The 12536-nt window shown below is 48.6% G+C and overlaps 1 protein-coding gene across 2 annotated transcripts in view; it reads right to left on the bottom strand.

The window, feature by feature from the left end:
• Window positions 1-11084, bottom strand: part of RASAL2 (RAS protein activator like 2) — a 179966-nt gene extending 168882 nt beyond the window's left edge. For both annotated transcript variants that reach the window (XM_071564738.1, XM_071564739.1), the window contains exon 1: window positions 10859-11084. In XM_071564738.1, coding sequence (XP_071420839.1) covers window positions 10859-11018 — 160 coding nt within the window. In that variant the 5' untranslated portion in view covers window positions 11019-11084. The remainder of the gene's footprint in view (window positions 1-10858) is intronic.
• Window positions 11085-12536: the final 1452 nt, after the last annotated feature.

Raw genomic sequence — 12536 nt, 5'->3', positions numbered from 1 at the left:
CCAGTCTGGAATTAAAAACAATATTTGCTTCCTTCTTATCATCCTTTTTCCTACACATTCATCACTTTGGTGAACAGAGGCTGTTTACTTCACATTCCTGACTTCCCTATTAGTAAGTCCAAAAAAAAAAAAAAAAGAAATTAGAGCAGAAAATGTTTAACTTCCGTCTCTAAAGCTTGTCTAGGCTGACAAAAAAGGGGCTTTCTTCCTTAATTTGATTTAATGGTTATAATGACTTAATGGTTATAAATTGAGAAATTAGCAACCACTGGAATCAAAATGAGGATAGCTGAGTTAGAAACAGCCTCGGCTCTCACTGCTCTGCCACTGCTGACAGAACATGACATGAATGACCACAGCACCTTCTTCAAGCAGGGGAGTTGCCAGCCAAGGGGATGTGAAAGAAAACTGACATAAATATTTATGGCAAGATCATAAAACTTCTTTTGCTACTTCACTATATGGGATATAAAACTCATTATCTCCAGGCAGTTTGAGGCTGTTAGAAAACCTGAGTGAGCAAGGCCTTAGCTAATGGAAGGACTTAGGGAAGGACCCCATGAAATCCATTCAGCAGGATAATCAATCACCCCACACCTCACTGGTATCCTCAGCAAGTGCTGTCAGACAGAAAGAGACCCCATAAACTTAGGCCATCTAGAAGATAAATCTTCCTAAACCTGGTTTAGAAGGATGTTGATTTCTATCCTGATTTCTTATTTTCCAAGATACCTACCAGATACCCACCACTCCGAACAAAAAACAAAAAAGACGGGAAATAATTACAGAAACATCCCTCAAAAAAGGAAATACTTAACATTATTTGATGAGGAAGTCTAATGATTTCCTAGCAAGTGTGAGCACATTGTGTTTTTGGTGCGTGATGTACGTGTTCCAGCATACTCAAGAGTAGGAAACCCAGGGAAGGCAGCAGCTTGTCAGTACAGCCTGAGGTATAACCTCATAATGTAAATAAACATCTTTACAGGAAGCTTTTTGCCTCCAGTTCTTTCCTAGTGCCTGCACTGCACTGTATTCCTAAGATAAAATACCCAATTAGCATGGAAAACTACAATGGATGAGTGAAATGTTGGCAAAGCCAAGACAGCCTGTGTTACACAGTGGCACCAGGTCTCAAATGCCATGGAAAGGATGCTGGAGCTTGAGGTGCTTCAATCATTGCTCCATGGTTTTCCAGTCTCCATCTGTGATACATTTTCCTCCCCCAGTCTACACTGAAGAGTTACCTACTTGAAAATAATTATTTGGGCAAACACCTGGCCCTGCTCACAAAATAAGAGCAGTTAATCAGTGCTGGCTACCCAAACTCCTTCATACCAGGAGTCCAGCCTGCAATCACTGCAATGAGACAAATTCATTACATTTAGAAGGTCAGTAGAACTTTACCTTTGGGTTTTGCTGTTGGTTTCTGGTTTTGTCTTTTTTTTGGAGAGGGGGGGAGTGGAGGGGCAAAGGAGAAAAAGAGGAGTAAGATGCAATCACCTGACTGAAAGTCTCCCCACTGAGAGCATCTTGCCCTGCTGACCTACAGATCTGACAGCTAATAGGGTATTTGAGAGGATTATTAATAGTCACAGAGGATCCAAGCAAAGCAGCAGGCTTAAGGGTACCCCTAACACAAAGCAGTGCAACCCACAGCATGCAAACAAAGCACTGTAGGTGTCTCAGGAGACCTGGCTTCTGTTACCAAGTTTCTTGTATGTCCTTGGACAAGTTATCTGATCTACTTGTGCCTCATTCCCTCACCTTCCCAGCTCCAAGCAGCCCTCTCTTCTAAAAACATTAATGCTCTGGATGCACTCACACAGCAAGGCACTGAATTGTGAGTGAGTGAAACTGCCCAACAGGGTGCCCAGGTGGCCAAGAAGGCCAATGGGATCCTGGCCTGGATCAAAATCAGCGTGGCCAGCAGGCCCAGGGCAGTGACCCTTCCCCTGGACTCTGCCTTGGGGAGGTCACACCTTGAGTGTTGTGTTCAGTTCTGGGCCCCTCAGTTGAGGAAAGAGATTGAGGGGCTGGAGCGGGGCCAGAGAAGAGCAACGAGGCTGGAGAAGGGACTGGAGCACAAGTGCTGTGGGGAGAGGCTGAGGGAGCTGGGGGTGTTTAGCCTGGAGAAGAGGAGGCTCAGAGGTGACCTCAGCACTGTCTGGAACTGCCTGAAGGGAAGTTCTGGCCAGGTGGGGGTTGGTCTCTTCTCCCAGGCACTCAGCAATAGGACAAGGGGACACGATGGGCTCAAGCTCTGCCAGGGGAAATTGAAGTTGGAGAGCAGAAAAAACTTCTTTGCAGAGAGAGCGCTCAGGCATTGGAATGGGCTGCCCAGAGAGGGAGTGGATTCCCCATCCCTGGAGGTTTTTAAGCTGAGCTTGGCCGTGGCACTGAGTGCCATGATCTGGTAAAGGGATTGGAGTTGGACCAAGGGTTGGACTTGATGATCTCGGAGGTCTTTTCCAACCCAATCAATTCTGTGATTCTGTGATTCCACACCATGGAATACCTTGCAGCTCATAAAAGGACAAAACTACAGGTGCTTCAGGTAGGCACTGCTAACTCATCTGGCAAGACTCAATGCTCCCTCGGGTGCTGGCCAACCCAAAAGTGCCCTGCTGGCCACTAGGCCACCGCAAAGCCATGGCCAAGAGGAAACAAGGGCAGCAGAGCTCCAGCCCTGCATTTCTCCAGCATTAAGCTTTGCCTGGAATATTGCTACATTGCTTTTGGTTCCTTCAGGCCAAAAAAACCCCTGAAAACAGACCTGACACAAAACATCTCTTGATGCCCTAGATGGTGGTGGTGGTGGGAACCCAATTGATACAATGGACACAAAATGCCAAATTCTATTAAGTTTCTCTCTCCTTGCTGGAAATTTTATGTTAAGTTTCTTCCTCGTTGTAGCAAACCTCACATCCAAATCCAAGTTCTCATCCTCTCTCCCAGTACCTTGATTCAACACCCTGTTACCAGAGTTTGTAAAGCACTCTTAGACCTAATGCTACAGTATCTATAAAAGATTTTTCCATGGTTTTTTCATGCCGTCCAGATTGGGAACAGTACCGAGGTGAAGAGCTGCTGCAGAATCTTTCAGACTGTTACATGAAAGCCTAAGATTGAGAGGGATTAAGTCTGAGATCACTTTTAGTCACAGATTCCTCAACACTTCCCTGCCTCTTGCCACTGTACCCATTTCCATTCCCACACCTCCTTGGAAGCCAGGACTGAATACACACAATCCCCTCCCAGCTCCTGATACTCCACCGTGTAATCCCCCATCCCCTTTCAAACACATTTGCCATTTCCCATGTTTTCTATATCCTTTCTTCTCCAGTCCAGGGTACAAATTCCAGAAGACAAGCAGAGCAACAACACCAAGTGCATCTACAGTGCAGCGCTGCGTAAATAAACTGAATTAGCTTAACCCAGAAGAAAACGGGGGTATTTTCAATTAAACCATTAATATCCAAGAATGCAGACGCGGCACTCGGGGAAGAGAAAAGGTGCCTGCAAGTTTTAATCAAGGCAGAAACTCAGAGAGAAGCATATGCATTCTTATGCAAATCTGCACCAGACGCAGCGCACATCTGCTGAAATGGGTGTCGTTTTCCCACAGTTCGCAGAATTAATGTGTTGAACTAAGTGCCTGCCAGTGCTTGCAGTGTAAGAGCTAATTTCTAATGGGGTATCCTCAGCTGTAACCAAAAAAAATCCCCAAACAAACACCCCCCCGCCAAAAAAAAACAAACAAACCAAAACAAAACAAAAAAAACCAAACAAACAAAATAAAGAAACAAAGAAAAAAAGACAAATAAACCCCCACTTCAAAAAAAAAATCCTTTTAGATAATAAAGGATCTAAAACCGGGACCTGCTTTTACATTTATTTAATGCAAAGACCCCCCTTCACTTCCTGGAGGTCATTACTCTCACTGCTCCAACTTGCTTTATAATTAAAAATAATCCCGATTCTTGGAGAAGAGCCTTTCTACATTTTCTGACCTTTTGAAACCCCGTTAAAGAGAATTAACAAGCACTATTCCCTCCTGATCACTTTTATAAAGGCTTTCTGAGAGAGGGGGTTGTCAAAGCACAGAAAGGACTCTGTGAGAAGTTTACAAACCAAAACGCAGTAATTTTTCTTTTCACTTGGTTACTTTCCCTGCAGATACAATTTGTATTTCCATGATTACTACGTGTCTTCACAGAGCGTTTCGAAAGAATTCAGATGAGAGCTTAACTTCTGACCCTGAGGCTAAAAAGGCACATACTGCAGAAAACGCTGAAATCTCAGCTATTTTTTATAAAAATCTATAAATACCAGTTAAAAGGAATTCATGATCTCACAATAAGTCAACAGGTCACAGTTATGCTCTTTTTATCTTCCTTTTTTTTTTCCCCTATTGTTTAAAAATAGGAAGCAGCACCACATGAAAATATTCAACCAGAGATAAATCGTGTGACTGAAATACAGGAGTCAGGAAACCTGTGTTTTAAAATAATGTCATCCTCATTTTCCTCAGCACACTCTACTATTGTTGATGCCTCCAAATATTTAAGTGACTTAATAAATTAGTAACCTAGGCAACATTTGCCACAACACAACCAGCTGAAAGAGTCCAGCTTAAAACTCCTAAAAAAAATTTTCAAGTCCATTTGTGCATAAATTAAGATCAGCGTTCCTTAAAGAAAGGAAGGGCAAATAGTTTTAACATCAGAGCACTAATTTTGCAGTAAAATTTGGAAGCAAAGTAATCAAAAAGAAAACAGGGCATATCTTGCCCTGAGCTGCACTCCAAATCACCACTGCCAGTGCACAAGAAAATGAGCAGAGATTCAATAGCTGCTCTGGCACAGAGGGCCCATAACTCACCCCCTGTGTGCTTGTAACAATTCCCTGGAGCCCAAAGGGGCTGTCAGAGGAGCTGTCATAGAGCAGGCACGAGAAAATCACCTGTAAGAGCAACTTCATTCACATCTTTTGATATTCCCTGCTGCTGACTGGCAAGGGAAAGCAGCATCTCTGCCCACAGCACATTGGGCTGTTTTTCATCTGTAGCAACTGCAGTCACTTAAAAACCTTGTTTTTGATTAAACTCTGCCTTTTCCAGTGGGGCTCCAACTAGAAATCATTGTTACTTATCAACTCAGCAAAATGAACAATGGCTTTATGCCTTTGGTATTTTGCATTTGTCCTTAATACGGTACCTGAAGGCCACGATAAGGTCAGATATCACCACAGCAGGCATTGTCCAAATACACAGGAAATGACATTTCCTGGCCCAACAAGGTCTGTCTTGCAAGCCTGCTATTGCACCACCTTTCTGGGCGAGTTAAAAATAATCCTATTGATCAGAAGGGAAAGAATCACTCGTGAACACTGACCTTCTCTGCTGTCCAACACACAACTGGCTGCACAGACACGCCGTGCAGATCTCCAGCCTTCCAAGGGTCTCAACAGGAGATCATAAAATCGATTGGGTTGGAAAAGATCTCCGAGATCATCAAGTCCAACCCTTGGTCCAACTCCAGTCCCTTTTCCAGATCATGGCACTCAGGGCCACGGCCAAGCTCAGTTGAAAAACCTCCAGGGATGGGGAATCCACCCCCTCTCTGGGCACCCCATTCCAATGCCTGAGCACTCTCTCTGCAAAGAATTGTTTTCTGCTCTCCAACTTCAATTTCCCCTGGCAGAGCTTGAGCCCATCGTGCCCCCTTGTCCTATTGCTGAGTGCCTGGGAGAAGAGACCAACCCCCACCTGGCCAGAACTTCCCTTCAGGCAGTTCTAGACAGTGCTGAGGTCACCTCTGAGCCTCCTCTTCTCCAGGCTAAACACCCCCAGCTCCCTCAGCCTCTCCCCACAGCACTTGTGCTCCAGTCCCTTCTCCAGCCTCGCTGCTCTTCTCTGGACCCGCTCCAGCTCCTCAGTATCTTTTCTGAACTGATAAAGATGCAGCAAAGTCTTTCCTAAAGCACATGTTCTCCTGCAAGGAATTGCAGCTCCACACACCTTGAAATGCAGCAGCACACAAACCCCAGCCCAGCTGACTATCTGCACACACCTCAAGGAGGGGAAAACCCTCTGTAACAGCCATCTCACCTGTCAGGTCACCTCACTCACCAGGGGCTTTTTTACATTAAATCCACTGTTCCCACTTCCCCACTGTTACACAGCCTACAGATTACTTTGTGACTGCGCTCCCGGGGACGAGCAATAAGGTTTGGAAGTGGAGAGGACACGATATCCCAGAGTGTTTCGGGCATCCTCAGCGTCCCCGCAGGTCCGGCACCACCGCAATGGAGATGCCGCCACCTGGTGGGACCTCCACGGGCTCAGGTGGCAGCCGGGGGGCAGGAGGGACCCTGGGAGGGAGGGTGGGGACCCACACTCAACATTCCCGCATGGACTTCTCGGAAAACGCCAGCCAGCAGAACGAGCAGGGCTGGGAGGAGAGGATGTGCTGACAACGACAAGATGCTCCTGGTTACCAAAGCTTGTTGGTGCTCATCCAAAGAGAGGTTTGTTTGGAAATGGATAATCTTTGAGCTTTTAGATACAACTGCCAGAAATTGAAGAAAAGAAGAAGAAAAAAAAGGTAGGTATCAAGCTACCTACAAAGCCATAGCTGTAAAGAACCAGAAACCCTCAAGAACAGTCAGAGTCATTGATTTCTAAGAGTTGAGCAAGGCTTTGCTGGAATGGCTAACTCACAGAAACTGGGGGTTTGAACTGAATTCCACATGATTAGGAGATGCCTCTGCTCAGTCCCTGAGCCACAGCTGTTTTGTAGTCTCCATATGACACTCCATGCATTACTGAGCCTGGTATTTTCTGAGTGCCAATACTTAAAAGCCTGGAACTGAGGTTTGAAGCAGCCAAGAGATGTTTCCATCTGGTTGCACGGGGTCTAGGGCTTTTTCTGGAGTCAGAGCCAGCAAAGCTCTGTCTGCAGATCAATATCCATGAAAAGCCATGGAGCCCTTCTAGCCTGTGTTTGAAGAGCCTTCTCTTTCTGCCAGGAGAAAGGGGGGTGAGGAGGTTCATTCCGGCAGCGAGGAATGTCTCCAGACTGCCCTCAGGATTAGAGGACAAGGTGATGAAAATGTCCATATCTGATCTGCACCCGAGTTTGTACAACTACCATCATCTTTTAGCACCTCTGCTAAAAGAGAAGGACATTTCCTAGCCCAGATAAAGCCCCAGAGCAATAATGTCTCTTCACAGGATGAGCATTCAAGAACAGACCCTTCCCTGTGATGTTTCAGCAACTCTTCTACAATTTTAGCACAGGAGGGTTTGTAGTGAGCTTAGAACAGGCACATTAAGAACGAATCTGACAGCCACTGTTGCAGAAGTTTGACTGTAAGTCAGGCAAAAACCGATTCTGCCCCCATCACATGCAACATTTAACACCAATGCTCTGATGCTGGCTTTAGAATTCATTCCTACAAAATCCATGGATGTTCAGTCAGCCACACCAGGCAACGTAATTACTCTGTTTTCACAGTTAGCCCTGAAAATGCTGTGAATTCAGTTATTCCTCTGCCTCCTCCTTCCAAAACCTGTTTCAAAGAGCAGAGAAAAAGACTTTAAAACACAAGTGGATGCTTTCAAAAGTCTCTTGTACAGAGGAAAAAAATTCATACCGTTAATTCAGGCAAGAGACCTCTTCCCTCCTCCCCCTTACACAGATGCCACGAGTCTGAATGGAAGCTGTCACCCAGAACACATGTCGATACATATTTTACAGAAACATTACTTGTGTGTCAAACCCAGTTCATGGAAACATCATCTAACAGCACCCACGTGATTTGTGTTTTACGAGCAATTAAACCTATCACTCCAACAAGCAAATCTGCTGCTCCTGTCCACTATTCAAACATCAGGTTAGAGGAGACTAATTGTGTTTCAAACTCTGTCCTTCAGTAAGAAAACTGTATTTCCATGATAATGTCGTGGCTAATTCACTAAAGCAGAAGCTGCCGAACCTCCAGAATGCAGAATGAAACAGCCACCCTTGGAACTAGTGCAGCTAAGGCAGGAAATGCAAAAATAGCCAGACTGTGATTTAGATCTCATAGTGAAGTCAGACAAGACCTCAGTGTCACGCTGAAATCACATCCCAGACATTGTAAAGTCCTACTGTATTCACATCACTGTCATACTGCTGGCAAGCCACAGAGACCAGTAATGACAGGACTTTACTGCTGAATTCTTTTCTCTGCGCTTACAGACGAAGTTTTACAGGCTCTGCAACCAGAGCAGCTCCCCTCATGCCAGTAATTACCTCCCTGGACAGACACAAAGTGGATGGCACACCACTGCCCAGCAGAGATGCACAGAAATAAACAGCTGTCTGTCCTTAAGTGGCTGTTGAACTCTTTTTCTTTAAAATACATGTTTTCACTACTTGGGCTACTTTTCAGATGGTCACCTTTCATTTGGAACAACTCCCCAACACAGTGGTCCACGTTCATAAAGACAAGTGGAAAAGAAATGTGATGACACCAAAAGCTTCATTTCTGGCCGTGCTAGAAAATGCTCCTCCACTTTTCATGTGCTCGATATTCCTTCCCTCCCCCAGCCATTCATGGTGAAATAATTAGTGTTAGTGTTCCCATTGTTTATCAGACAATACAGACAATAAGGCTAAGCTTTCTGCTCCTGTTTTCTTTCGCTATGCTGCTGTGGTTCCTCAAACAACTGTGCAAGGCTTTACTTTTAATCCTATGAATAACACTTGTCACTCATGGGTTTGTAACCCATATTTAGCTGTGCACAAACATGGCACAGTTTCAGCTTGATTCATTGTCCGCAAACTTCTCCAGATGTGCTCATGCAAGAAAAAAAGGCTAATAAGCAGGAGGAAACAAACAAATAGTAGCTAATCCTATTGCAATTTCTTAGGGAAGAAGAGAAGACACCACCACATCGGATTCTTTATGAGGGAGAGGGATAATGAGCTGTTTTTAAACACAGACTAGGAATAACTAGTTACTGTCCTTGGGCTACGAGATGTATTTTTACATGCTTGAAGTCTACCCTGATTTTTATAGCCTGTGAGCTAGTTGGGCCCTGTCACAGGGCATTTTTTCCCATTTATCTGCACGTTAGTGTCAGACTACAAACCCATCACAACATATGACTTTATCAACAAGCAACGTTCCTCGCTGTGGCTAATTTAGAAACCACATTCCTGCTTCCACTCATGGAAGATACAACCTTGGGTAACAATCAGATAGGCTGGTGCCAGACATCCTCTTCTTAAGTACACTCTCATTTTACCTTTAGAAAGTGTTTTCAACAAACAAACAACCCGAGGGCGATCTGCTTTCTTTGGAGCTCCCCATGACAACAGCAGAGAGGTACATTTGTAGAAAGCTGCATTTTATAGTCTCAGCTTTAGGCTGGGATTAACAAAAGCAAGCCAGGCAAGAAGCAGCAAGCTAGAGACGGTGGAAACTACTAAAAATCCTAAACTTCTATCACAATTAACTGTGCTAAGTATAACTCTGCTCATTGATGCACCAGACAGAAAGCAGACAGACAACCCTGCCCCACTGCACCAGCTTTTCAAGCTTCCAAAATAAACACAATAGTCTTTGAACAGACCATGCTCTCCAGAAAACCTGCAGCCTAATCTTCCTCATTTGATAGTGCAAAGGCTCAGGCTGGTGGTACTCACAATAATTACCTGTCATCAGGCAAGAAACACAGCAGAGTTCTTGCAGATAACTTATTTATGTCATCTTTGTGTTTCAGGAATAATGCAACCAGTAACAGATCAATGACACGGGTAACAGAGAGCATTTGCTTCTAGTTTTACAGGCCAGGGAAAACCTGGGGAATCTCACTGGGATTCAGGGCAGAAGAGAAAGACCACGGGGACAACCACGAGCCTGACAGGGTGTTAAAAAGTATCAATAAAAAGTAGTCTTACACTTTTCTATGGAGTGGTTCTCCATAATCATGGAAACACAGAATGGTTTGAGTTGGAAGGGACTTTAAAGGTCATCTCATTCCAACCCCCCTGCCATGGGCAGGGACACCTTCCACCAGCCCAGGTTGCTCCAAGCCCTGTCCAGCCTGGCCTTGGACACTTGCAGGGATGGGGCAACAACACTAATATTAGACAAAGGTAACACGTGCACTCAACACACCGGGTGCCTTTTCAAGGCTCGACCATCAAATTTGTTACAGGAGGGAAAACAAGATAGTGCCAGCAGAGCTCTTCACTCTGAAACCTGGGAGTAATTATCGTTAAATTACCAAGACAAACAAGAGGGAGAGACAAGGAAAAGATAAAACAGAATTTTCACTATTTAGGTGCTGATGGAGAGATTAAGTCCCACTGCACTTCAGCTGGGAGCCTAAACAAACCAGAGGCCAGGCCACATAAATCAAGTTAATTTTAAAAGGTTACATACCAGGGAGAGTTTGACAAAGAAGGGGAAACAACCCCGCGTCCTGCACTGCGAAAGCTTTTAACATCCTTTTTATGAATAACAAACGTGCCAATTCAACACAGACCAGTAAGTCTGGGGCGACGGGACCCACCGTACCAGCACCTCCCAGGCCTTTCGTACCTCATTAACACTAATTAGAGCCGGGAGCGCTCAGCCCCGCCGGCACCCGCATCGCGGGGCTCCGGGCACACAAAGGCTGGGACGCGGATCCCAACAGCGGAGCATCCCGCACCCCGCGGGGTGGGCTGGCCCGGGGGCTCCGGGAGCGGGGTGGGGAGGCTCGGGAGCCTCGGGAGCTTGGGCAGCAGGGAGCAAACGAGGGAAGAAAGAAGTTGGGGCCGAGAAGTTTTCCGCCGCTCCCCGCCCCGGCGCCCCTCACCGTAGACGCGGACCCAGCCCTGCTGCTGGCACACCGACTCCCGCAGGACGCGGTCCAGCGCTCCGCCCGTCTCCAGCTCCTCCGCGCCGGGCTCGGGCTCCGCCGAGGGCTCAGCCGCCCACGCCGCCGGCTCGCCCGCCGCTGCCGGGGCCGCCTCCATGCTGGCTGCGGAGGGGACGAGGAGCCGCCGCCCGCGCTGCGCCGCGGCCGCCTTCGCCTCAGTGCGGCTCCATCCCTCCGGCCCGCCCCCCGCGTCACTGTGGGCGGAGCCGCGCCCGGCCCGCCCCGGACAGCGCGGGGAGGCGGTGGGGCTGAGCGGACTCCCGTCAGTGTTATACCCTGCTCCACCATCCCCGCCCCGGACAGCGCGGGGAGGCGGTGGGGCTGAGCGGGCTCCCGTCAGTGTTATACCCTGCTCCGCCATCCCTGCCCCGGCCAGCGCGGGGAGGCGGCGGGGCTGAGCCGGCTCCCTTCAGTGCTGTGCCCTGCTCTGCCATCCCCGCCCCGGCCAGCGCGGGGACGTGGTGGGGTTGAGCCGGAACCCATCAGTGCCATTCCTGCCCCGGCCAGCGCGGGGAGGCGGCGGGATGAGCCGAGTCGGATCCCCATCAGCGCTATCCCGTGCTCCGCCATCCCCGCCCCGGGGCAGCGCGGGGAGGCGGCGGGATGAGCCGAGCCGGATCCCCATCAGCGCTATCCCCTGCTCCTCCATCCCCGCCCAGGGGGTAGCGCGGGGAGTCGGGGGGGCTGAGACGGACCCTCTCCCCATCAGTGCTATCCCTGCCCTGCCATCCCCGCCCCGGCCAGCGCGGGGAGGCGGTGGGGTGAGCCGGATCCCCATCATTGCTATCCCTGCCCTGCTATTCCCGCCCCGACCAGCGCGGGGAGGCGGCGGGGCTAAGCCGGGCCGGCTCCCCATTAGTGCTATCCCTGCTCCGCCATCCCCGCCCCGGGGACAGCGCGGGGAGGTGGCGGGGTGAGCCGGATCCCCATCATTGCTATCCCTGCCCCGGTATTCCCGCCCCGACCAGCGCGGGGAGGCGGCAGGGTGAGCCGGGCCGGATCCCCGTCAGTGCAATCCCCTGCCCCGCCCTCCCCGACCCGGCCACCCCTAAGGGGCGCAGAACGGGCCCCGGGCGGTGCCTCCGCTCAGCGCGGCCGGGAAAGCGGTGGGAAGGGGAGTGGCGGCTCGGGAGAGCCATCCCAAAGAAGTACAAAGCGGGATGATGCCGCTGGGGCACAGGGGCACGCGGGCGGCACGGCCCCTTCCCTGGATAACTCCCGGGAACGGGAGGGAGGTGCATTCACTGAGCTGGGCTTTGTCGGCGCTGGCTGCGGAGCACGTCTGAGCGAGACTGATAAATCTTTCATGCACTTGGCACAGTCTTTCTTTCAGGTACATCAGGAGATGTGCTGCAGGGAAAGGAGAACGACTGGCTTGAATAAATCCATTAGTTTTAGGGGTTTTGCGGGCTGTTTTGCCCTGAATGCCTCTTTACCAGCCACCACGAGTACACCACGGTATAGTTTTCTATTTCCCTTTTTTATTTTGGTGAGGTCCCCAGTGCTTAAGGTACATGTTCTTTAAAAATCTGTAACAAAACAGCTGTGAGTGAAGCACGCATCCCACAATGTCTTTAAATCACGACATGGTGACTGGAATTTTCAGGGAAGATGG

Source organism: Pithys albifrons, chromosome 10 (assembly GCF_047495875.1).
Source record: "Pithys albifrons albifrons isolate INPA30051 chromosome 10, PitAlb_v1, whole genome shotgun sequence".
In the NCBI taxonomy this organism is placed as follows: domain Eukaryota; kingdom Metazoa; phylum Chordata; class Aves; order Passeriformes; family Thamnophilidae; genus Pithys; species Pithys albifrons.
This window is presented reverse-complemented; position numbering and strand designations above follow the sequence as displayed.